At 37.7% G+C, this 26916-nt stretch overlaps 1 protein-coding gene across 2 annotated transcripts in view; it reads left to right on the top strand.

Annotated features, from left to right (window-relative positions):
- GABRA3 (gamma-aminobutyric acid type A receptor subunit alpha3) overlaps nucleotides 1–26916 on the top strand; it is a 271961-nt gene that overhangs the window by 75130 nt on the left and 169915 nt on the right. For both annotated transcript variants that reach the window (XM_055268325.2, XM_055268326.2), the window contains exon 2: nucleotides 11363–11528. In XM_055268325.2, the coding sequence (XP_055124300.1) occupies nucleotides 11389–11528 (140 nt within the window). In that variant the 5' untranslated portion in view covers nucleotides 11363–11388. The remainder of the gene's footprint in view (nucleotides 1–11362; nucleotides 11529–26916) is intronic.

Below are 26916 nucleotides of genomic sequence, written 5' to 3'. Positions count from 1 at the left end.
GGGAGGGAAGGCTCCATGGAGTCAGGGTATGTGAAACTGGTGAAGAGGTCCAAGGGGATATGAATGCGGCATTAATAATTAGCTAGTGTCTAATATGGGTGGTTTGTCTCTTCTGATCATCTTGACTTTTTACTGAAAGAATATACTAGTTTCCTTAAATAGGCAACTTGAGAAGAATGACGAAGGTTTAAAATAGTTGAGAGGAATAGGGAAGAGGACTGGTTTACGACAAATTGAAGGATTATTGAAGAATGCTGGTATTGGAGATAATGGATTTATTGTGGAATTTTCTTCAGCTGCTTTCATCAGTCTAAGAGAAAACAGATTCTTTGTGGATTGATCCCAAATAGGGTTTCTAGGCAAATACAGTGGAAGGTCATATAAACAAGGTGCTGAAAGAGTAGTCCAAGTAATTTACTTTGGATCCAGTCTTGAAATGAAAGGAAGTAACACTTGGCAAGGTCAAGAGCCTGGGTGACAATGAAAGGATCAACAGACTCGAATACTAATTTCAAAGAGCAAGTGGAGTAGGAGTAAAAGTTTATAAACTAGAAGAATAACAGAATAAGGTCAGACATCAAATACCATAGTTTAATATTTGTGATATAGGAGCAATTATGCATAAGATACAGGGTGTGATTGAATGGAAGAGAAAGTCATAGAGATTGTGCAGATCAAATAACTATGATAGATATATTATCTACACAAACAGTGAAATACTGAAAATGATGGAGGGATATGAAAAGCATGAACTTTGGTTATTGTAGCCTTGTGGTATAGTTTGAAGCGGGGAGTGTGATGCCTCCAACTTAGGATTAACTATTTGGGCTCTTTTTTGGTTCCATATTAATTTTAAAGTAGTTTTTTCTAATTCTGTGAAGAATGTCGATGGTAGTTTAATGGGAATATAAATTACTTTGGGCAGTATGGCCATTTTCATGGTACTCTTTCTTCCTATCCATGAACATGGTACTGGCACAAGAACAGACACATCGACCAATGGAACAGAAAAGAGAACTCAGGAAAAAGACCACACACCTACAATAATCTGATCTTTGACAAACTTGACAAAAACAAGCAATGTGGAAAGGATTTCCTATTTAATAAATAGTGCTGGGAGAACTGGCTAGCCATATGCAGAAAATTGGAACTGGACCCCTTCCTTATACCTTATACAAAAATTAACTCAAGATGGATTAAAGACTTAAATGTAAAACCAAAAAATATAAGATGAAGAAAATCTAAGTAATACCATTCAGGATATAGGCATAGGCAAACATTTCATGACAAAAACATCAAAAGCAATTGTAACAAAAGCAAAAATTGGGCCAAGCACGGTGGCTCATGCCTGTAATCCCAACACTTTGAGAGGCTGAGATGGGCAGATCATGAGGTCAGGAGATAGAGACCATCCTGGCTAACACAGTGAAACCCTGTCTCTACTAAAAATACAAAAAATTAGCCAGGCGTGGTGGCGCATGCCTGTAGTCCCAGCTACTCGGGAGGTTGAGGCAGGAGAATGGTGTGAACCCAGGAGGTGGAGCTTGCAGTGAGTGGAGATCACGCCACTGCACTCCAGCCTGGGTGACAGAGCGAGATTCCGTCTCAAAAAAAAAAAAAAAAAGAAAAGAAAAGAAAAAATGGACAAATGGTATCCAAGTAAACCAAAGAGCTTCTCCACAACAAAAGAAACTATCATCAGAGTGAACAGACAACCTACAGAATGGGAGAAAATGTTTGCAATCTATCCATCTGACAAAGGTTTGCTATATAGAGTCTACAAGGAATCTAAACAAATTTATAAGCAAAAAACCCTGTTAAAAAGTGGGCAAAGGACATGAACAGACACTCCTCACAAGACATTGATGTGGCCAACAAACATATGAAAAAATGCTCAACATCACCGATCATTAGAGAAATGCAAATGTCCATCAATGATAGACTGGATTAAGAAAATGTGGCACATACACACCATGGAATACTATGCAGCCGTAAAAAAGGATGAGTTCATGTCCTTTGTAGCAACATGGGTAAAGCTGGAAACCATCATTCTGAGCAAACTATCCCAAGGACAGAAAACCAAATGCCGCATGTTCTCACTCATGGGTGAGAATTGAACAATGAGGACACTTGGACACAGGGCAGGGAACATCACACACCGGGGCCTGTTGTAGGGTGGGGGGTGGGGGAGGGATAGCACTGGGAGAAATACCTAATGTAAATAACGAGTTAATGGGTGCAGCAAACCAACACGGCACATGTATATACACATGTAACAATCCTGCACGTTGTGCACATGTACCCTAGAAGTTAAAGCATAATAATAATAAAAAAAGAAAAATGCAAATCAAAACTACTTTGAGATGCCATCTTATGCCAGTCAGAATGGCGATTATTAAAAAGTCAAGAAACAATAGATGCTGGCAAAGTTGCAGAAGAAAAGGAATACTTTTACACTGCCGATGGGAATGTAATTAGTTCAACCATTGTGGAAGACAGTGTGGCAATTCCTCAAAGATCTAGAAGCAGAAATACCATTTTACCCAGCAATCCCACTTCTGGGTATATACCTAAAGGAATATAAATCACTTTATTATAAAGATACATACATGTGTATGTTCATTGCACACATGGGGAGGAACAATATACACTGAGGCCTGTCCACAGTGGGTTGGGAGAAGAAGAGCATCAAGAAGAATACCTAATGAATTCTGGGCTTAATACTTAGGTGATGGGTTGATCTGTGCAGCAAACTATCATGGCACATGTTTACCTGTGTAACACACCTGCACATCCTGCACATGTACCCTGGAACTTACTTAAAAGTTGAAGAAAAAATAGTATACAGAAAAGCCACAAAAAGATAGAAGTATGAACTGAGCATAGTTTCTGAATCAATGTCGGGAGGCTACAAGGAGGCAGACGTAAGACTGAAAGGCAGAGAGTGATACAGATAGGAGGCATGAACCTCAAATAAGAAGGACTGTGGTGCACATGCATAGATGAGAGATGGTTTCAATGTGGCATTGAAAAAATGAGATAGTTCTCATCTTGTCTCTCAGTTGCATAATACATGGGAGTATGCACATGCCACACTTCAGAGGAAAGTTAATGAAGTACTGTCTATAATATAAAGCCCAATTTATTTAAGGCAAAGAGAACAGAAGAGTTTTCCTTTAAAAAGTTGAGAGCATAGGAAAATTTATTTTCCATAAAATGAAGGATCGAAAGGGCATAGGGGAAAGGTTTTAGAAAAGTAGGATAGTCTTGAGATTGTATCTCTGAGAAGAAAAGGATGCCCAGAGTTGTGTGAGCATGAACTCATGAAAAAATTCACTCTTTTTTCCAACAAATATTTTATTGAGTAACAGTCATGTGCTAGGCTCTACTCTATGGCCCAGAGTTAGAGTTAAGTTCCTGCACTAATGAAGCATATATCCAGTGGGAGAAATGGAAATGAGTAAGTACATAATGTAATTTTGCATAGTCATATATCCCGTAAGAAAGTGGAATTGGATAAGGAGGCAAAGAGATATATCAGAAAAGCATTTATGACAGAGGAAAGAGCAAGTACAAAGTCCCTTAAGGCTGGGTGTTTTCAAGGAATATTAGGAAAACAAGTGTGAATTGGTATGAGTAGGGGAGACCAAAAGTAGAAAGAGGTGAGGTTTTAGAGGTAGCCAGTGTTCAAATAAAGTAGATTCTTATAGGTCATGGCAAGTACTTAGGATTCCGAAAATATCCACTGGGAAAGCTTGAGAAGAGAGTGAGTCTGACTTATATATATATATATTTTTTTTTTCTAAAAACTCCTCATTCTGACTACTGTCCAGAGAATGGACTATAAGGGGGCAAGAGCTGCAGCAGAGAGAGAAGTTAGCCATTCATTGCAGTCATGGGGGTGGTTTTGAACAGCTAGGGGGCAATGAAAGTAGTGAGAAGTGGTCAGAGTCTGGATCTCTTCCAAAATCAACAAGATAAGCAGACAGTTTGAATATAGGGCATGGAAGAGAGAAATCAAGGTATGGATATGGATCGGATAGGGATGGCTTTGATATGTAAGAGAAGAGTCCTTGGTCCCGTGTTCTTGTTTTTCTTCATTGATTCACTTTTTGGCTGTTTTGTTCACTGCTGTATTCCTAGAACTTAGAATGGTGCCTGGTACATAGATGATACTCCACAAATTTTGAATGAGTTAATACTAAGTGGATTCAGTGGAGTGATAGATGAAAATGCTTGATTGATATAGATAGTATGAGGGAATGATTGTTGAGGAAGTTGAGATAGAGATAATTATTGAAATGGGTTACCATAAAAGACAGGCAGAAAAATTGAAAAAGGGTTGGAGGAATGTCAGGTCAAGGGATGATTTTTTTTTTTCAAGATGATCGATGATATTGCATCACTTTTATGCTGCAAGGAATGAGCCATTATAGAGAGACAAACTGACAAGTGTGGGAGAGATGAGACAATAACCAAATAATACATTTGACCAGGAGACAGGAAATGGGACCCAGGGCACATGTGGGGGTACTTGCATTAGATAGGAGCAGACACTCCTGGTAACACGGAAAAGGTTAAAGTATATGGCTGACATTCTGGTAGGTTGGTATAGTTGATATTAGGAAGAAGAGCGCATGGTCTTTTGATTGTTTGGTAAAATAAGAAGCAAAGCTATTTGCAGAGATTCTGGGAAAAGAGTTATTTCTTCAACTAGAGAGAAAAGAAAGTAAAATATTATCTCTGAGAGTGGGAGAGTGAATTGGTTTGGCAAGTGCAAAAGGATCGTGGGACATTGAAGTATGTTGAAGAAAATTTAAAGAGAGGCCAGTCAGGCATTATGCAGATTTTTCCAGATATATTAAGGTGCTTATTTGTAGATGGAGAGTTGGATTTGACCAAGGTTTATGTTTTTCCAGGCAGGTACAATAGAGTATGAGAGATACAAGTGTATTCAGGGTGTATACAGAGAATGATTATACTGATTTTAACTGTGGACTATGTATGTTATCCAAGCAGGGTAAGAAAGGAAATGAGAACATGAAAATGATGATGAGCAATTCTAATATTGTAAGATCGATAGATTAGAAATCCGTGGAGTGGGGTGGAATGGGTGGATGTGGGTAGAAGAATTGACAGTATGAAGGCACTAGATGAAAAATGTTGGAAATATGTGGTCAGAGAGTGATTCAAGATCATGGACTTGAAATGAGAAGTCTTAGGATATGGCCATGGAAGGGACAGCTGGATTAGGGTAGAGCTGAGGCTCATTGGAGGAAAAGAGGTCAAATAATAGACCTGTAGTTCACAGTGACCAAAATTTACTGTATGTCAAGCTTAAGGCAATTGCTACATATGAATTAGATTATTTAATTCTTATAAAAACAATGGATTAATTAATCCATTATTTGGATTAGAATATTGAGTCAAATAACCTGCCCAATTTCAAATTTCTATGTGGTATATCCAGAATTGAAACTAAGATGTTTTTGTCTTGAAAACCTTTATGAATGACAGTGCTTTGAGGCTAGGTGGAATTAGATGACCTTAAATGAAACTCTGGTGACAAGTTGTGACAAATGGCAGAGTTGGCTTTGTAGTATCTGGGTAGCAACACGTGGAATGACTTTGTTCAGGTAAAGTTTTGGTACACAGTCCTCGTGTCATCCAAACAGGGACATTTGTAAGCATAATGTCAGTATCTGGTGGTTTCTAGGTACTGAAATAAAGAAGTTTTAGGAATTCCAATAGAATAATTGGTTGTATTGGTACCTTGTACATAGCAGGTGCTCAAATGTGATAAAATGAATTTGTCTTTGGACAAGACTTATCAGAAGACTTATCCCAATAGCAGGTGTTTAACTAGGCATTTTACATATGTTATCTTATACAATATTTACAGCCTTTACAAGATGGATGTTATCCCCATTTTTTATTGAAGAAGTAGGTCATTAAAGCCTAACACAACTAGTATTTGGTAGTGCCCAGTAACCTTTCAGTCTGGCAGGTTCCAAAGCCCATCCTACACCTTATCCTTCTTAACCAATTTTCCTCATTTAGGAATGTGACTTAGTTACAATACCATTCATTTATTCAGTGTTTATTAAGTACTCATTATTTGTCAGATATTCTTCTATGCATTGGGCATATATCTTTGAATTAAAAAAAAAAACAAAATCCTCATCCCCGTTAAGCTTTTCTATCTGAGAAACAAGCAATTTTTCTTCCTTTTACACACAAAGGAAGAAAAATAGGGCAGACAACTGCATAGGATGTATGAGGAATGTATGGAAGGCTTGAAATTTTAGATAGGGTGGCCAGGGAAGCCCTCAATGAAAAGATGATATTTTAATAACACTATGAAGGAAGTGAGGGAACAAATTATATGAAAATTGGGTAGAAGAACATCCCAGGTAGAGGAGATAGCAGGTGCAAAGGCCCTGGTGCAGGAGCATACCTGACATATTTCATGAGCAGCGAAGGAGGCCACAGTGGCTGAAGTGGAGTGTGTGAGACGGGAGGGTAGTAAGGGATGAGACTAGCCAGCTATTTGGAGATCAGATCATGTAGGACCTTGTAGATCATATATTTATTGATTTATTAATTGACAGATAAAATTGCATGCATTTACCATGTACAACATGATGTTTCAAGGTATATACACATTGTGGAATGACTAAATCCAGCTAATTAGCATATGCATTCTCTCATGTAGTTATAGTTTTTATGGTGACACATACAAATGGCCAATATGTATATGATAAAATCGTCAATATCACTAATCTTAAAGGAAATGTAAATCACCTCACACTTGTTAGAGTGGGCATTATCAAAAAGACCAATCATGTTAGAGAGGATGTGGAGAAAAGGGACCTTCACACACTGTTGGTGGGAATGCAAATTAGCACAGCCATTATGGAAAACAATGTGGAGTTCTCTCAAAAAAAAATTAAAAATAGGGCCTGGCGCGGTGGCTCACGCCTGTAATCCCAGCACTTTGGGATTGGTGGATCACTCCGAGATGGGCGGATCACGAGGTCAGGAGATCGAGACCATCCTGGCTAACACAGTGAAACCTGTCTCTACTAAAAATACAAAAATTTAGCTGGGCATGGTGGCGGGTGCCTGTAGTCCCAGCTACTCGGGAAGCTGAGGCAGGAGAATCATGTGAACCAGGGAGATAGAGCTTGCAGTGAGCCGAGATCGTGCCACTACACTCCAGCCTGGGCGATAGGGCGAGACTCTGTCTCAAAAAAAAAAAAAAAATTAAAAATAGAGTTATATGATTCAGCTATCTCACTACTGGTTATATATCCAAAGGATATTAAATTAATATGTTGAAGGGATATATGCACTTCCATGTTAATGCAGCATTATTCACAATAACCAAGATATTAAATCAACCTAAATTCCATTAATGCATTAATGGATAAAGAAAATGTGGTATACATACACAGTAGAATATGATTCAGCCTTCAAAAAGAGTGCAATCTTGTCATTTGTGACAACATGGATGAACCTATAGTATATTATGTTAAGTGAAATAAGGCATACAGAGAAAGACAGATACCTCATGATGCCACTTGTATGTGGAGTAATCTAAAAAAGGTGATTTCATAGAAGCAGAGAGTAGAATGGTGGTTACCATGGGCTGGAAGGTATGGTCTGGGGTGGGTAGATGTTGGCCCAAGTATACAACATTTCAGTTATATAGGAGGAATAAGTCTAAGAGATTTCTTGTACAACATGGTGACTAGAGTTAATAATATAATGTATTCTCAAAAAATGCTAAGAGACTGAGGCTTTTGAAATGGGAAGAAATGGGAGAATTTTGAGCAGGGGGAAGAAATTATCTGCCTTAGCACTTTAAAAGTTCCCTCTGCCCACTGTGTAGGGAACAGACTCTAGGGGAGCAAGGACAGAGGCAGCAAAACCAGTTAAGAAGCTTTTACAATGATCTTGACGAGATGACAAGCTAGAGTGGTAGCAACAGAGGTAATGATCAATGGCTTTATTTTGGATATATTTCCTTTTGAATGGAATGCCAATGATACTTGTTAATAGATCAGATGTGTGGTTTGAACGTTAAAGGGGAGTCAAGAATGACATTAGAGTTTTAATCAGCAAATGGAAGTGCAGAGTCACTATTACTTGAGATGGGAAATACTGCACAGGACCAGGTCTATATATGTGTGTGGGGGTGGATATCTGAATTTCATATCTGAAAATGTTATGTTTAAGATGCCTCTCAGACATTTAGGTACAGAGTTTTGTGAGAGATGTCTTAAACCTAACCTAGGTTTGAGTTTTACTTATGAGTTACGATATGAGTTTAAGATATGTGTTATCTCCTGGAACCCATATCTAGATACATATATGGATTCGAGGTAATATCTGGAATGAAGATATTAATTTGCAAGTCATCAGTTTATAAATGATATTTTCGTCTATTTGTTTGTTCCTTGTACCTTCCTTTAGCTCTTGAGTAGGGTGAATTGGTTGGTAATCATTTGCTAATTTGGCCATGCAATTACACATTGTAATGGCCTGAGCACGTGTCATGATTATGTGTTCATGTATCATGGATAATTTCTTCTAACACCATGATTATTATCTGAGTTTGCACAAGAGTTGTCTCCTCCTGTTTCATAGCCAATCTGCTCCTACGAAAGGCATCTGCATTTGTGCCATGGTTGACTGTAAACTCACAGGACATTGTTTTTTTTTTTTTTTTTATGTACTGTACTTATATAAGCATACACTATGGTTGTCTACTTTTGCAACATAGCCTGGCTTCTTGATTAAAATCAGCATTAGGTTTTACCTTCTGCTTGTACATCACGGTTGTCTGAATATTCGTATGATGTTCCTTCACTGTAATTTTCATTTTATTCACCATGGATATGTGTGTTATATTTGTGTGTTTGTACACTACAAATAGCTATTTATTCACTATCGTCATCATTACCCGAAGGATATCAATTCTTCACTGTGGTCACTTGCAACTATATCTTACCTTTCTGCTACAGTGAACATTTTTTGACCATGTCTGCCTACTCATGGACCATGACCTTTTCTGTTCCTGCACCATGGTAATCTAATTCCATAGCACTTCAGTCTGCTCCTAAACCATTTCACTTAATTCCTGTAGTATGGTTGCTATGATACATATATTCTGTGTGCATTTATCATGGTTAAGAATTGATGCACCAAATGCTTCTTCACACGTATCATGTTTGTCTATGCATATACTGTATTTGCCTCCAGCTACACGGATGTGTGATCATTTTTGAAGGCTCTTTGTTTCACTGTCACAGACATTTTATTTAGTTATGATTTCATGTAATGCTGTTGTCTTTTTTATGTATCATAGTATATGTCTTAGTTTTTTCTTTCCAAATCATGGGCATTTAATTCTATGTAATTGCCATCTATTCTCAGTGTGATAGTTTGCTGTTTATCTACCATGATAATTTGAACATAACCTATAGTGATATAGTAGAATAGCATAGCTGAACACACACTATGGATCTCTTTGTTTACACAGCATGGCAATCTTCTCCTACAGCCAGGATTATTATTCATGGACTCATGTTTTCTAAGCATGCATCATGGCTATGTCTTATGTTCCATGGATTATTTCTACAATTTGAACTTCATATCCTAGCCCAAGTGTCTCTGTTGCTGTAGAGTAGTTGTCAATTCATGTTTCATGATTATCTGAACATTAATTCTTGTCATATGATTACACAACATTAAGGTCTGCTAAAGCACTGTGAATATTTGGGCATATATCATGGTTACTGCCCTTACCATGGAAGTTACTTGTGCTCGGAGTTGTCTGATCATGCACCATCGTTTCTTACTCATATATGATGGTTTTCTGAACTGTACCATTCCTGTATACTCCTGTAAAATGTCCATCAACTCTTTTATTGTTCATGAAGCATGGATGTCACAGCTCATATATTAGGTTGACCATAAGAAATTGCTTTCTTTGGTAAAACCAAAATTGTGAAATATTGGCAATTTCATATGGTGCATTCTAATACTATGATTATCTCTGTCTCTAATGTTGACACTTCATCATGTCAGAAGTCTGTCTTCTCCATCGTTGTAGTTTTTCATATGCCTATACCAGATTCATGAAGACAGCTTAATATAGATCCAGTGGCTACTTTTTTGAGGCGTGTGGGATGAATTTAAAAGGACTTTTGTTCTTAATCTCACCAACCAGAATAGCTCCTTAATGTGTATCTGTTTTACATAATGGTCTCTTGTATAAGCTTTCTTGGAAAAAAAAAACAGTTATATATCCCTCCATTTTCTCTGAAAATTAATTCACTGATATGACTGAAAAAGGGTATGTTGTTGGGTCAGAGTTAGGTCTCCTTCAAGTTCTCAGTGTCTCATATTCAAAGAAGCCACACAAATTAGAGGTAGCAAGTAACCATCACTTTATTGGTTGCTTTCTTAACCCCATGCCTTGGGTAAATCTCCACTGATCCAGAGTTCATAAAACAACCTTCCTTATAAGGAACTCCATATCACTAATTCTATCACCAGTATAATTTGCTGATCTCTTAGAGATTTCAGTGTCAGGAAGTAGGCCTGGATTTCTCTTTTTGTTGTGTCCCCTATCTAAAGGAACAAGTTTGCTTTCAAATATCTCTTTATGGGGAAATACTGCATTCTTATTCAAGAGCCATGATGTCTCATTATTCAGTATTTTCTCAACCTAATTTAGAGGAAACAGTCTATCCACTTCAGGCCATTTAATCTTTTGGAAAATTGTTTATGAAGATGAGAATCAATCCCAAAAATGCTATAAAAAGACTCCAGGTCTTAATATACTAGGATAATAGGATTCTCTACAATATTACACAGTTAACCAAGGCAAAGGACTTTGTAACACTAAAGATCAAACAGGGAATTGGAGGGAAATAAAATGAAGACATGAGAGAATATTTTTAAGATCTTAGATTATAAGAGGTAACCCAAGCTGAGGGAAGTTCTGTGATTCACCTAATCACATAGGGTGAAGCCAAGGAAAGAGATGTTGCAGTAACCTCAGACTCCTGATTACTGACTTAGGGCTGTTTGTGCTACTCTATGTATCCTTTCTTGGATGGGCTGTGGTATATTTAGGAGAAGGGTATATTGGGGGCGATTTTGGTGGCATTGACAAGCTGGGAAAAGGGGACTGTTGAATTAAGCACTGAGTAACTAGACACTAGAGAAGTTAAATGGCTCTAATAGAGTTTAATAACATCTCTTTCTCTCTTTTTTACCTCTTTCTCCTCTCTCCCTTTGTTTTCTACTCTCTACCTCTTATCCCTTATCTAAACTGTGACTCTCACAGGTCTCTCCAAGTTTGTGCCTAAGAAGATGATAATCACACAAATGAGTCACTATTACATGACCAGCCTTGGGATTCTTTTCCTGATTAATATTCTCCCTGGAACCACTGGTCAAGGGGAATCAAGACGACAAGAACCTGGGGACTTTGTGAAGCAGGACATTGGCGGGTAAGAACCCCTAACTCTTAGGATGAAAGAAGACTGTGATAAATGTTTGCCTCAGACCAAAACTTCTGATGTTTTCCCCCAGATGAACCCAAGAACTCTGGTCTCTGATACTTATACATTACATTATATTTAGAAAAATGTCATAGGCTCAGACTCTCAAAGTAGAGATCTCAAAGTTTCTTTTTCTTAGACAACACCCTGGCGCAGGCTTGAATCACCTCTGTAATATCTTAAAAATAGTTCTTTTGCTCTCAATTTTATCTCTCCTCTCTTAGATCTTCAGCCTTTTCCTTTTTATTGGCTGTGGCTCATTAGCATTTAAACATGATAATGTTTAAGAATCACTCATCTTTAATTTAAAAATCTTCCCTCCAGATACTGCCTTAATTATTTGCTCCCCTTCATAGCCATATTTCTTGAAGGAGTGGTATGCTTCATTGCATCTATTTACCTCTCACCCATTCATTCACTTGCTGCCATCTGACTTCCAACCCCAGACTCTAAGGCAACTTCTGCAGCCAAGATGGCCAATGTTGGTTCTGTTGCTGAAATGAACACTTCTCTGTTCTTACGTTCCGATATAGTTGACTTCTCCATCCTTAACTTCATTTTATTATGAAATAAAAATACATGTAGAAACATGCATAAAATATAAATATATATTTTAATAATAATTCTTTTTGGCTTCAGAGACACTATAATTCTCTGGTGTTTTGATTGGGTTCTCTAGAAACAGTATGAAGCAAGGATTCTTGAGCAAATGATTTATTGAGAGGTCACTTTCAACAGAAACCTATAAGGAAGTAAGGGAAGGAAGATAGGGAAAGAGAAGAAGTACAGCAAAGGTGTAGCCTCAATTTGACCTCATGAGGAGAAATGGGGCATAAATGGCACTAAAAGATTTGTCCTACTTTGAGGCAAGGGACCCAAGCTTGTGTACTCTCACCTCAATTAGTCTTTGCCTGTGGATCCCCTGGAGAAAGGCATAGTCTTCCAGACATTTTAGGTAAGACGACTCCCTTCAACAGATAGTAATTTTCCAAAGTAGCTGCAGGATGATTTCACTGGCCCAGTAAAAGGGATCCGAGAATAGTATTATACCAATAATAAATACTACAACTGGTTTTCTTTATACTTTTATGACTATGCTTTCTGCAATATTTTCCACAATACTACACAGGTACATCAAAGACCTTTGTGATATAAAGGTCCTTTTTAGTCTTCTTTTGTTCACCCCTCAGGTGTTTGTGTTTTTCCTTGTTTTGTTCTAGGCACACTTCTTACCCTATAGATCCCTTGAGTGATTTAATCCATTTCTATGATGTAGTTACCTTATATATGTAAATGCCAATGACTCTCATCTCAATCTTCATTCCAGACTTCTCTTGAATGTCAGACTTCTATATCCAACTGTCTACTGAACATGCCCACTTGGCTATTCCACACACTTCTTAAACTAAGCATGTCCAATGTATTTAATTATCTTCATCTCCCTCCCCCACCCTAAAGAACAAACATAACAAAACAAACAACAAACAGACAAAAATATTCCTCTTCCATTTTTTTCCTGTTTCAGTCAGTGGTACCACTATGTACCCAGTTGCTCAAGTCAGAAACTTGGAATCATTTTTGCCAGTTTTCTACCCTTTACTCTCCAGATCGAATCAATCACCAAGATTTGTCATTTCTACCTCCCATATCTCTTGGATTCATCTACTTTTTTCCAACTTTTCTGCTAGCACCCTAGTTTAGTCTGATGTTGTCTCCCACTTGGACCACTGCGCGAACCTTGTCTTACTTCCTAAAATCTTGTTTCCATCCAAACTAACCTCCAGTCTGTAACTATTTTTTCTATAATGCATGTTTGACCATACCTACCCTATTTAGAGCCCTTTCATGGTTTTCTGTTGTCCCCATAATAAGGTACAAACTCTTTAACATGATTTTATAAAACCCATTAGGACCCAGCTTCTATCCACCTTGCTAGCCTTATTTCTTAGTCTCTCTGCCACCAAACTGTGTTCAGCAATGTTGAACTCCTTTTAGACTTTAAAATCCCTTCTAATCCAAGGAATATCATTACTAGAAATGACCTTAGTCCTGCAATATTTCAGTATTACACAAGGTATTTTTATTCCTTGGTAGTGACTTTTTTTTTTTTTTGGTTTTACATTTGGCTATTGTCCTATATTCTTGGAAGCATACATCTTGAAGTAGGAAGTATTCCTAATTATTTTTGCAATGTTGATTATCTTAATGTACTCTGAGTCTTTTCATCTTATATCAGCATTTTTACGGTAATCTCTGGGGCTGAGGCTGCAGAACTGGGCTTGTATGTCCTTAGAATCTTGGTATATAAGACTCTTTTTGTTATTTCTTCCACAATGGAAAATAAAACCAGTTCTGTTTTGTTAACTCCTCATGTATTTCATTTCATTGGGCCATGATAGATTCTAAATAAGATGAAGTTTCTAAATAAATTAACCTTACCACTTCAAATGTTAAAGCCTTTTACATTTTAACTCTGATAATATAGTTTTCTAAAAATATATTGCATATTTTCTTATAACCCTAAACAAGGATTTTTTTTTTAGAACAGAATAGTCCCATTTCTTTGTGACTTTTGGTCATCAGAAAGAAAATTCACGGTTGCATGCCATGGCACATGCCTATAGTCCCAGCTACTTGGGTGGCTGATAACAGAAGGATCTCTTGAGCTCAGGAGTTAAAGGCCAGCCATGGCCACACAGTGAGACTCTTATCTCTAAAACAAACAAACAGACAAAAAAAAAAAAAAAAATTCCTAAGCACTTGTTCATTATAGTCATTCGAATTTTTTATTTCTTTTCTTTTGAGACAGAGTCTCGCTCTTCACCCAGGCTGGAGTGCAATGGCGCGATCTCGGCTCACTGCAACTTCCGTGTCCTGGGTTCAAGCCATTCTCCTGCCTCAGCCTCCGGAGTAGCTGGGATTACAGGCATGTGCCACCACGCCCAGCTAATTTTTGTATTTTTAGTAGAGACGGGGTTTCACCATGTTGGTCAGGCTGGTTTCGAGCCCCTGACCTTGTGATCCGCCCGCCTCAGCCTCCCAAAGTCCTGGGATTACAGGTATGAGCCACTGCGCCCGGCCAGTGTTAGTTCTTACATCCCATCTCCTGTTTACAATGGTTTGTTAGCATCCTGTTGATGCTTAGAAAACCAGATAGCCTAGGTTTTTGGTAATTATGTCAAGGAGGAGGCCAAGAAATCCTACCTAAAAAAGCAGAGTGAAGTGCTTGGTTTTAGTAAAGAGGCAATATAATCACTGCATGTTTTCTTTCTTTCTTTCTTTTTTTTTTTTTTTTTTTTTTTTTTTTAAGACAGGGTCTTACTCTGCTACCCAGGCTGTAATGCAGTGATGTGATCATAGCTCATTGTAACTTCAAACTTTCAAACTCCTGGGCTCACATGATCACATGATCCTCATGCCTGAGCCTCCTGAGTAGCTGGGACTACAGGTATAAGCCACCACACGTGGCTAATTTTTAAAATTATTTTGTAGAGATAGGGTCTCACTGTCTTGCCCAGGCTGATCTCAAACTCCTGACCTCAAAAGATCTTCCCGCATTGACCTCCCAAAGTATTGGTATTACAGGTGTGGGCTACCACACCTGGTCTCTGTTTCTTGAATTGGAAACATTTTTTTTCTTTACTTTCCTCCAAGCCCAGTGCAATTAATACTTTTGAGGCATGATACTACTAAAAGCATGGCCCAAATATTAAGGTTGTATTCTCCTGCATATCTTTTGAGTAAATAATGAAATTAAGGCAGAAATAAAGAAATTTCTTTAAAGTAATGAGAACAAAGATACAAATACCAGAATCTCTGGGACATGGCTAAAGAGTGTTAAGACGGAAGTTTATAGCACTAAATGCCCAAGTCAAAAAGTTACACAGATCTCAAATTAACAACCTAATCTCACACCTAGAAGAACTAGAGAACTAAGAGGAAGCCAACCCCAAAGCTAGCAAAAGACAAGAAATAACAAAAATCAGAGCTGAACTGAAGGAAATTGAGATGCAAAAAAACATACAAAAGATTAAGTCCAGGAGTGTGTTCTTTGAAGGAATGAATAAGATGGATAGACCACTAGTTATTCTAATAAAGAAAAAAAGAGAAGATCCAAATAAACACAATCAGAAATAACAAAGAGCATGTTACTACTGACCCCAGAGAAATACAGAAAACCCTCAGAGACTACTGTGAACATCTCTATGCATACAAACTAGAAAACCTAGAAGAAATGGATAAATTCCTGGAAACATGCAACTTCCTAAGACTGAACCAGGAAGAAATTGAATCCCTGAACAGACCAATAACAAGTTCCAAAATTGAATCAGTAAAAAAAAGCCTACCAATCGGAAAAAGTCTAGGAACAAATTAATTCACAGCCAAATTCTACCAGATGTATAAAGAAGAACTGGTACCATTCCTACTGCAACTATTCCAAATAATTGAGGAGGAGGGACTCTTCCCTAACTCATTCTATGAGACCAGCATCATCCTAATACCAAAACCTGGTAGAGACACAACAAAAAAGAAAACTTTTGGCCAATATCCTTGAGGAATGTAGATGCAAAAATCCTCAATAAAATGTAGCAAACCAAATCCAGTAGCATATCAAAAATTGAATCCACCATGATCAAGTAGACGGTATGCCTGGGATGCAAGGTTGGTTCAACATATGCAAAATTAATAAATGTGATTCACCACATAAGTAGAACTAAAAACAAAAACACACATAATTATCTCAGTAGATGCATAAAAGGCTTTTGATAAAAATCAACATTATTTCATTAAAATGAAGGACTACAGGTATAAGCCACCACCCAAACTAGGCATTGAAGGAACATACTTCAAAATAATAAGGTCTATGAAAAAACCCATAGCCAACAGCATACTGAATGGGCAAAAGCTGGAAGCATTCCCCTTGAAAGGCAGAACAAGACATGGATGCCCTCTCTCACTACTCCTATTCAACATGGTACTGAAGTCCTAGCCAGAGCAATCAGGCAAGAGAAAGATATAAAAGGCATACCAATCAGAAGATAGGGAGTCTAACTATCTCTGTTTGCATACAATATGATTCTATACCCAGAAAACTCTCTGCCCAAAAGCTCCTCGATCTGATTTTAAAACTTCGGCAAAGTTTCAGGATACAAAATTAATGTACAAAAATCAGTAGCATCATACACCAACAACATCCAAGCTGAGAGCCAAATCAAAAACACAATCCCATTCATGATAGCCGTGAAAGAGTAAAATACCTGTGAATACAGGTAACCAGGGTGGTGAGAGAGCTCTACAATAAGCGTTACAACACACTGCTCAAAGAAATCAGAGATGACACAAACAAACGAAAAAAATTCCATGCGCATGGATAGGAAGAATCAATACTGTTAAAATGGCCATACTTCCAAAAGCAATTTACAGATTCAATGCTATTCTTATCAAACTACCAATGACATTCTTTACCGAACTAGAAAAAAACTATTTTAAAATGTATATGGAACCCCAAAAGAGCCCAAATAGCCAAGGTAATCCTAAGCAAAAAGAACAAAGTTAGAGACATCACACTACCTGACTTCAAACTATACTATGGGGCTATAGTAACCAAAACGGCATGGTGCCGGTATAGAAATAGACACATAGACCAAGGGAACCAAACAGAGAGCCCAGAAATAATGCCACAGACCTACAAACATCTGATCTTTCACAGCATTGACAAAAGCAATGGGGAAAGAAATCCCTATTCAATAAATGGTGCTGGGAAGGTGGATTAAAGACTTACATATCAAACCTAAAACTACAAAAACCCTGGAAGATAATCCAGAAAATATCATTCTAGACATAGGACCTGGCAAAGATTTCATGATGAAGACATGAAAAGCAATTGCAACAAAACCAAAAATTGACAAATGGGACCTAATAAAATGAAAGAGCTTCTGCACAGCAAAAGAAACTATCAAGGGAGTAAACAGACAATCTACAGAATGGAAGAAAATATTTGTAAGGTATGCATCCAACAAAGGTCTAATATCCAGCATCTATAAGGAACTTAAACAAATTCACAAGCAAAAAACAACCCAATTAAAAAAATAGGCAACAGACATGAACAGACACTCCTCAAAAGAAGACATTTTTTTGTGGCAAACAAGCATATGAAACAATGCTGAACATCACTGATCATTAGAGAAATGCAAATCAAAACCACAATGAGATACCATCTCATATCAGTCCGAACGGCTATTAATTTTTTTTTTGATTTTTTTTTTTAAATTATTATTATACTTTAGGTTTTAGGGTACATGTGCACAATGTGCAGGTTTGTTACATATGTATCCATGTGCCATGTTGATTTCCTGCACCCATTAACTCGTCATTTAGCATTAGGTATAACTCCTAATGAGTTCACTCATGATTTGGCTCTCTGTTTGTCTGCTATTATTAAAAAGTCAAATTATAACAGCTGCTGGTCAGGTTGCAGAGAACAGAATACAGAGCTCAAAAATAATGCTGCACACCTACAACTATCTCATACACTGCTGGTGGGAATGTAAATTAGTTCAGCCATTGTGGAAAGTAGTTCGGTGACTTCTCAAAGAACTTAAAATGGAATTACTATTTGACCTAGGAATCCCATTATTGGATATATATCCAAAGGAATATAACTCATTCTATCATAAAGACACATGCATGCATATGTTCATTGCAGCACTCTTCATAATAGGAAAGACATGGAATCAACCTAAATGCTCATTAAAGTGGATTAAAGAAATGTGGTACATATACACCATGGAATACTATGCAGTCATAAAAAAGAACGAGATCATGTCATTTGCAGCAACATGGATGCAGCTGGAGGCTATTATCCTGAACAAACTAACACAGGAACAATAAACCAAATACTACGTGTTCACACTTGTAAGTGGGAGCTGAACATTGAGTACACATGGACACAAAGAAGGGAACAATAAACACCAGGGCCTACTTGAGGGTAGAGTGTGGAAGGAGGGTGAGTATAGGAAAATTACCTGTTGGGTACTATGCTTATTACCTGGGTGACGAAATATCTGTACACCAACCCTCATGACATATAATTTACCTACATAACAAACCTGCACATGTACCCCCGAACCTAAAATAAAGCTGTAAAGAAAAAAATCATGACAAAATTAGACTTGGTTAATCATAAAAATCACAAATTTTAGGGTTGTATTTGCCATAAATAAAGGATCCAATATAATTTTAAAACACAGAGTTTTTGCTGATAGTTGTGGTACTTAAGAGCTGCTGCTGCTTTTTGATTATTTCCATACTTTCTTAATTATGTTTTTGAGTATTGAAAAAAATCCATTACTGCATTAGTTTATCCAACTTTAGTGATTTATTCAATTAAACCACCTACATTGGCCGCCACAGCCATTTTAACAATCAACAGTGCTTTATTGACCAGTACTTTGTATAACTCATGTGCTAGATGGAATAGTTCTCAACATTCAGTATTTGTAAGCAAGAAAGCAGGCTCCACATTTGAAGATTATGATTTGGTAGCTCTGGGAATAGTGCTTAAAATGCCCCAGATGATTCTGGTGCAAGGAATCTTTGGGGACACAGTTCCTGTTTTTAAGAAACTAACAGTATAGTTTGGGATTTGGGATTCTGGAACTTTAGAATAGCACCCATGAAGAAACCTGTAGAGAGCATATAATCTGATTTTTTAATTTGTACTTGAAGAAACTGAGGCTCAGAAAGGAAAATTGACTTTCTTACGAGTTAATAATAGACCCAGGTCTAGAGCACCAGTTTGTGATTCCCAGTCCTGCATTTTTGATAAAAAGCTACAGAGAGTAATTTCAACTTCATATAATAAATGAATTTCCTATACTCCTGGTTCCTGGTCAAGTATTTTGACTGTTAGCAAATGGAATTATGTATGTGAACAATGTCAAGTTGAACCATTTTGAAACTGACATTTTGCTAGGTCAGAATGATCGAATATCAGCAATTTTCATAATGGGTCAACACGTAAGTGCCTAAGCAGCAAATGCCAGGTCTGACTACAATTTGTTGAATTTGTCAGGATCCCAGAGAATACAGATGGGACATTTCAATTATTTGAGGAGGATATATTTGCAGAGACTAATCATAAAGTTATGATCTAAGTGGAGGGAAACCACAAGGAATAGAGTAAGAACCTAAGATGAACAGCACACATATCATGTAAATCAAGCTTTCTTTTTTATTTATTTATTTATTTATTTATTTATTTATTTAATTTTATTTTATTATTATACTTTAGGTTTTAGGGTACATGTGCACAATGTGCAGGTTTGTTACATATGTATCCATGTGCCATGTTGGTTTGTTGCACCCATTAACTCGTCATTTAGCATTAGGTATATCTCCTAATGCTGTCCCACCCCCCTCCCCCCACCCCACAACAGTCCCCAGAGCGTGATGTTCCCCTTCCTGTGTCCATGTGTTCTCATTGTTCAATTCCCACCTATGAGTGAGAACATGCGGTGTTTGGTTTTTTGTCCTTGTGATAGTTTACTGAGAATGATGGTTTCCAGTTTCATCCATGTCCCTACAAAGGACATGAACTCATCATTTTTTATGGCTGCATAGTATTCCATGCTGTATATGTGCCACATTTTCTTAATCCAGTCTATCGTTGTTGGACATTTGGGTTGGTTCCAAGTCTTTGCTATTGTGAATAGTGCCGCAATAAACATACGTGTGCATGTGTCTTTATAGCAACATGATGTCTCGTCCTTTGGGCATATACCCAGTAATGGGATGGCTGGGTCAAATGGTATTTCTAGTTCTAGATCCTTGAGGAATCGCCACACTGACTTCCACAATGGTTGAACTAGTTTACAGTCCCACCAACAGTGTAAAAGTGTTCCTATTTCTCCACATCCTCTCCAGCACCTGTTGTTTCTTGACTTTTTAATGATCGCCATTCTAACTGGTGTGAGATGGTATCTCATTGTGGTTTTGATTTGCATTTCTCTGATGGCCAGTGATGAGGAGCATTTCTTCATGTGTTTTTTGGCTGCATAAATGTCTTCTTTTGAGAAGTGTCTGTTCATGTCCTTCGCCCACTTTTTGATGGGGTTGTTTTTTTCCTGTAAACTTGTTTGAGTTCATTGTAGATTCTGGATATTAGCCCTTTGTCAGATGAGTAGGTTGCGAAAATTTTCTCCCATTCTGTAGGTTGCCTGTTCACTCTGATGGTAGTTTCTTTTGCTGTGCAGAAGCTCTTTAGTTTAATGAGATCCCATTTGTCAATTTTGGCTTTTGTTGCCATTGCTTTTGGTGTTTTAGACATGAAGTCCTTGCCCACGCCTATGTCCTGAATGGTATTGCCTAGGTTTTCTTCTAGGGTTTTTATGGTTTTAGGTCTAACATTTAAGTCTTTAATCCATCTTGAATTAATTTTTGTATAAGGTGTAAGGAAGGGATCCAGTTGCAGCTTTCTACATATGGCTAGCCAGTTTTCCCAGCACCATTTATTAAATAGGGAATCCTTTCCAAAGACAAAAACCACATGATTATCTCAATAGATGCAGAAAAGGCCTTTGACAAAATTCAACAACGCTTCATGCTAAAAACTCTCAATAAATTAGGTATTGATGGGACGTGTCTCAAAATAATAAGAGCTATCTACAACAAACCCACAGCCAATATCATACTGAATGGGCAAAACCTGGAAGCATTCCCTCTGAAAACTGGCACAAGACAGGGATGCCCTCTCTCACCACTCCTATTCAACATAGTGCTGGAAGTTCTGGCCAGAGCAATCAGGCAGGAGAAGGAAATAAAGGGTATTCAATTAGGAAAAGAGGAAGTCAAATTGTCCCTGTTTGCAGACGACATGATTGTATATCTAGAAAACCCCATTGTCTCAGCCCAAAATCTCCTTAAGCTGATTAGCAACTTCAGCAAAGTCTCAGGATACAAAATTAATGTACAAAAATCACAAGCATTCTTGTACACCAATAACAGACAAACAGAGAGCCAAATCATGAGTGAACTCCCATTCACAATTGCTTCAAAGAGAATAAAATACCTAGGAATCCAACTTACAAGGGATGTGAAGGACCTCTTCAAGGAGAACTACAAACCACTGCTCAATGAAATAAAAGAGGATACAAACAAATGGAAGAACATTCCATGCTCATGGGTTGGAAGAATCAATATCGTGAAAATGGCCATACTGCCCAAGGTAATTTATAGATTCAATGCCATCCCCATCAAGCTACCAATGACTTTCTTCACAGAATTGGAAAAAACTACTTTAAAGTTCATATGGAACCAAAAAAGAGCCCGCATCGCCAAGTCAATCGTAAGCCAAAAGAACAAAGCTGGAGGCATCACACTACCTGACTTTAAAGTATACTACAAGGCTACAGTAACCAAAACAGCATGGTACTGGTACCACAACAGAGTCATAGATCAATGGAACAGAACAGAGCCCTCAGAAATGATGCCGCATAGCTACAACTATCTGATCTTTGACAAACCTGATAAATCAAGCTTTCTTAAGAGGTGCAGAGTTTTGGTGGAGGAAACAGCCAGCCTGAGAAGATTTCGCAGGGAGAGAGCCAGGGAATTACATGCCCAGTCTTTTCGTCTTCCTCTGATCTTCAGCCAAGGTGGCCAAACTCAGGTTGAAGCAGGAGGCCAATGGCGCCTGTAATGTAGTGTGTAAAAATTAGCCTTCTAGAAGGGAGAACAGGGTGGAGAATAGTGAAAAGGCAAATGAAATATGCTGCACACAAGGCCGCATATTTCCACACTACTAATAGAGTAGGGACTATGATTTGGGAGGAATATGACACTATATTAACACATTTTCTGCATCAACATTATATGGTGGTGGCCATGGTGACAGCTGATGCAGTGAACTGAAGAGGAGCTGGCTGGGGAGTTGCTTGTCTTCTTGTCATATCTACAGCCTGACTTGGTTCTACTATCTAAAGGTGTCAGTGCTTGTAAGCATCTGTATTCATCTTGAAAATGATTATCTCAGTTCTCTTAATCTCGGAATAAACTGTCACCTGTGGCCACACATGTACTTACTTTTACTTGGAATATAAGTATGAAAAGTCCGAACCCTCCCATTTACATGTAATTTCTATTAAAGAATCAGTGCATCAATACTCTTAGCATTTGATTATTAAATCTTAAAATTTCAGAACCAGACTTGGGACCTGAGAGGCTGTCAGTTCCTAGTCTCCTATCCTGGGAAAGAATCCCTCCTGCTTTATGGTTGATGATTCACCTACCAGTTTGAATCTCTGCAGTGATAAGCTGCATTAGTACCACAGGGCATAGCTCCAGGGGTTAGAAAGTGCTTCCTATATTGAGCTGAAGTCCACCTTTTTCAAACACCTCCTAGTTATAGGGCCCTGTAACATTGGCAACGTTTGCTTCTTTTTCCACATAGTGGCTTTCAGATATACTCCATGCTTTCTTGTCTGCAGGCTAACTCTCATTCCTTTCAACTATTCTCTTGGCATAATATGTTTTCCAGACATTGCTTCAAACCGGACACTCTCCCTTGTTATCTAATTAAGCTATTTTTTTGAAATTCGATTCCTTAGTCTTATTCCTTACTTATTCCATTATGTTAGTTTAAACTTTATATTCATAGAGTCCTATATACCAAGCTCTATTCTAAGTTATTAATATATGTTGATATAATCCTTATAACAGACCTGATAGCTAAGTGATGTTATTATTCCTTTGCAGATAAAATATGGAGACAGAGAGAGGTCAGGTAACTTGCCAAAGCTCACACAGCTGGAAAATAGAAGAGTTAGGATTGAAACCCAGAAAGTTTGGCTCCAGAGTCCATGCTATTAATCATTATGATGTATTGCTTTTCCTGAGTTTGGTTACTTTTAAGTAAGAATGAGGCACATGTCAATTTCTTTTATATACACGAACATTTACTTACATATAGTAATCTCTCAACCCCTGAGTTCTTAATATCTCAGCCACATAGCTGGGTAGACCATGTTAAGATGGGGCAAGTGCATTTTTGTTATAGGACCTGGAGAAATAAGAAATATAATTTTATCCTACCATTTTCCATTTTGAGGTGGAAGTGCAGAATTTGTAACACAGAACAGGGATGGACTTGTGAGGCCACAATCAATGATACTTTGTAGGTGATGTTGTGGCTTCCTGTTGCATTATGTCAGGAGGCAAGGTTGTCTCAGTATGGCTGATACTGAATTTTATCACTTGCTTAGGGTGATGACTGTCAGGTCTCTCCATTGTAAGGATATTAACCATCAGGATTAATTCAAAGTCTTTGAGCTGGTGGCCAGCTCATTGCTTTGATCATAGCTGTGGGTGTGGGGGTAAAGAACAAATAATAGTAGGGGAGATAATATTTTTAGTACTTTAGTTTTCTCTTCTTTTGTGTCAAAAAAAATCTTTCCACATAAACAGTGTTATAAATGGTTCTCAGGTTGGCCTATTAATACCTGCTTAACCAGAAATGTTGCTCATGCATTGGCACTATGGTTACAGTCATTCAGATTGACTATGAGAAACAGTGTTGCTTACTCTTGTCTAGAAAACCAGCTACCCTTTATGGCATTGTTTCAAAGGAAGAATGTACCCCTGCTTCTTTGCAAACTTTGGTTCATGACACATTTTAAGTTGCGATATGTCTGCTTATGGTCACATGGAATCATATCTTTAAGGTCTACTAGCTTATTTTATCATTCACAACATACACTAATTAAATATTTCTCTTTTTTTGTGAAGCAGTGGCTTTTAGTTACTAAGAAGGCATGAAGGACTTGGTCTTTATTTTACCAAGTGGGTAGGTGTGTCTCAAGGCAGTACCTCCGTAGTTTTATTACCAGTCCATATAAGCTATTTCAGAAAAGAACAGCTGTCTTTTTCATATGGATTTGGCATGTTCCAGCCAAAATCAGGTTAGTTCTTCTGCTTTTTTTTTTTCCTTCAAGCAGCTTCTGTGTGCTATTGAATTATAGGTGTTTCTCATTTCCTCCCTAGTATATAACTGGCATCCTTAGTGCTGAATCTTTAGTTGAACATTTCCACTTATAGGAAAGACTGGACTTGAAGAATGAAAACATGAGGAATATTTGGAAATGGTGAGTAATCTGATTTGCCTGTGATTGCTGGTCAGAAAGAGAAGTAGTAGAATTTGCAACTGTAAAAGTATATCAGGAACAGATTGCAGAAGGCTATGAATGTCAGGCTTAGGCACTGGAATTTTATTTGATTAGCTGTGAAGAGTTATGAAAGGTTTGTGAGCGATGCAGAGACATAATCTGCTCAGTAATTCCGAATTTTTATTATTTAAAAAAATCTGCTCTCTCTCAGGAAATATGTGGTTTAGGAAAAATGCCAACCTTTTAATGAAGTAAATATCTTTCCTCTTTGGGATGTTATATGAACTGCGTCAGCAACTCCACATTTGTGCCTCTCCTGCTTTCCCTTAACATAAACACACCAGGATCCTCAATGAAGGATGTTGGCAGTGACAGCATTAGTTTGACAACTTCATTGAGGATGCTCTAGATGGTCAGTGATCTTGACTTTCTCCTATAGCCTAAAAGATAATGTATTTTAAAGATTTTTCATTGCATTTTCAGGAGTTTGGGGGTAAGTTAATGAACAACCTTCATTTATAAAACAATTTTGTATTTATTATCTTATTTACTTATTTATTTCAAAAGTTTTCTAATGTAGGTTATTGTTATCCCCATTTTACATATGTGGAAGTACAGGCATACCTCATTTGATTATGCTTCACTTTATTGTGCTTTGTGGATAGCATGTTTTTTACAAATTGAATGTTTGTGGCAACCCTGTGTTGAGTGAGTCTATTGGTGCCATTTTTCCAACAGCATGTGCTCACTTTATGTCTCTGTGTCGCATTTTGGTCATTCTTGCAAATTTTCAGTCTTGATTATTATATCTGTTACGGTGATCTGTGATCGGTGATCTTTGATGTTATTATTTTAATTGTTTTGGGGCACCATGAATTCCACTCATGTAAGACAGTGGACTTAATTGGTAAATATTGTGTTTGCTCTGACTGATTATTCCACTGAAGGGCCATTCCCCTGTCTCCCTCCCTCTCCTTAGGCCTTCCTTCTCCCTGAGATACCACAATATTGAAAACAGGCCAATTAGTAGACCTACATAGCCCTCTAAGTGTTCAAGTGAAATAAAAATTTACGTGGCTCTCACTTTAAATCAAAAGCTAGAAATGATTAAGCTTAGTAAGGAAGGCATGACAAAAGCTGAGATACTCTAAAAGCTAGGCCTCTTGTGGCAAGCAGTTAGCCAAGTTGTCAATGCGAATGAAAGGTTTTTGAAGGAAATTAAAAATACTACTCCAGTGAGCACATAAATGATAAGAAAGTGAAACAGCCTTATTGCGAATATGGAGAAAGTTTTAGTGGATAGAAGATCAAGCCAGACACAACATTCTCTTCAAGCAAAGCCTAATTCAAAGCAATGCTATAACTCTTCAGTTCTGTGAAGACTGGGAGAGATAAAGAAGCTGCAGAAAAAGTTTGAAGCTAGTGGAGGTTGGTTCATGAGGTTTAAGGAAAGAAGCCATCTCCATAACATAAAAGTGCAAGGTGAAACACAAGTGCTGTTGGAGGAGCTGCAGCGAGTTCTCCAGAAGATCTAGCCATGATAATTGATAAAGGTGGCTACATGAACAACAGATTTTGGTAGATGAAACATCCTTCTATTGGAAGAAGATATCTTTCAGGACTTTAATAGCTAGAGAGAAGAAAATGCCTGACTTTGAAACTTCAAAGCAGTGGCTGACTCTTTTGTCAGGGGCAAATGCAGCTGGTAACTTTAAGCTGAAGCCCATTGTTCATTTACTGTTGGGAAAATCCTAGGACCCTTAAGAATTATGCTAAATCCACTCTCTCTATGCTCTGTAAATGAAATAACAAAGCCTGAACGACAGCACATCTGTTTGTAGCATGGTTTACCGAATATTTTAAGCACATGGTTGCAGTCTACTTCCCAGGAAAAAATACTCCTTTTGAAATCTTATTTTTCAATGACAATGCACCTGATCACCCAGGAGCTTTGGTGGAGATGTGCAAAATGAATGTTGTTTTCATGCTTACAGTACAACATCCATTCTTCAGCTCATTGATCAAGAAGAAATTTAGACTTTCAAGTTGTATTATTTAAGAGATACATTTCATAAGGTTATAGCTTCCACAGATAGTGATTCCTATGATGGATCCAAGAAAAGCCCACTGAAAATCTTCTGGAAATGATTCACCTTTCTGGATATCACTAAGAGCAT

The sequence above is a fragment of the Symphalangus syndactylus genome, chromosome X (assembly GCF_028878055.3).
Source record: "Symphalangus syndactylus isolate Jambi chromosome X, NHGRI_mSymSyn1-v2.1_pri, whole genome shotgun sequence".
Lineage (NCBI taxonomy): Eukaryota > Metazoa > Chordata > Mammalia > Primates > Hylobatidae > Symphalangus > Symphalangus syndactylus.
This window is presented reverse-complemented; position numbering and strand designations above follow the sequence as displayed.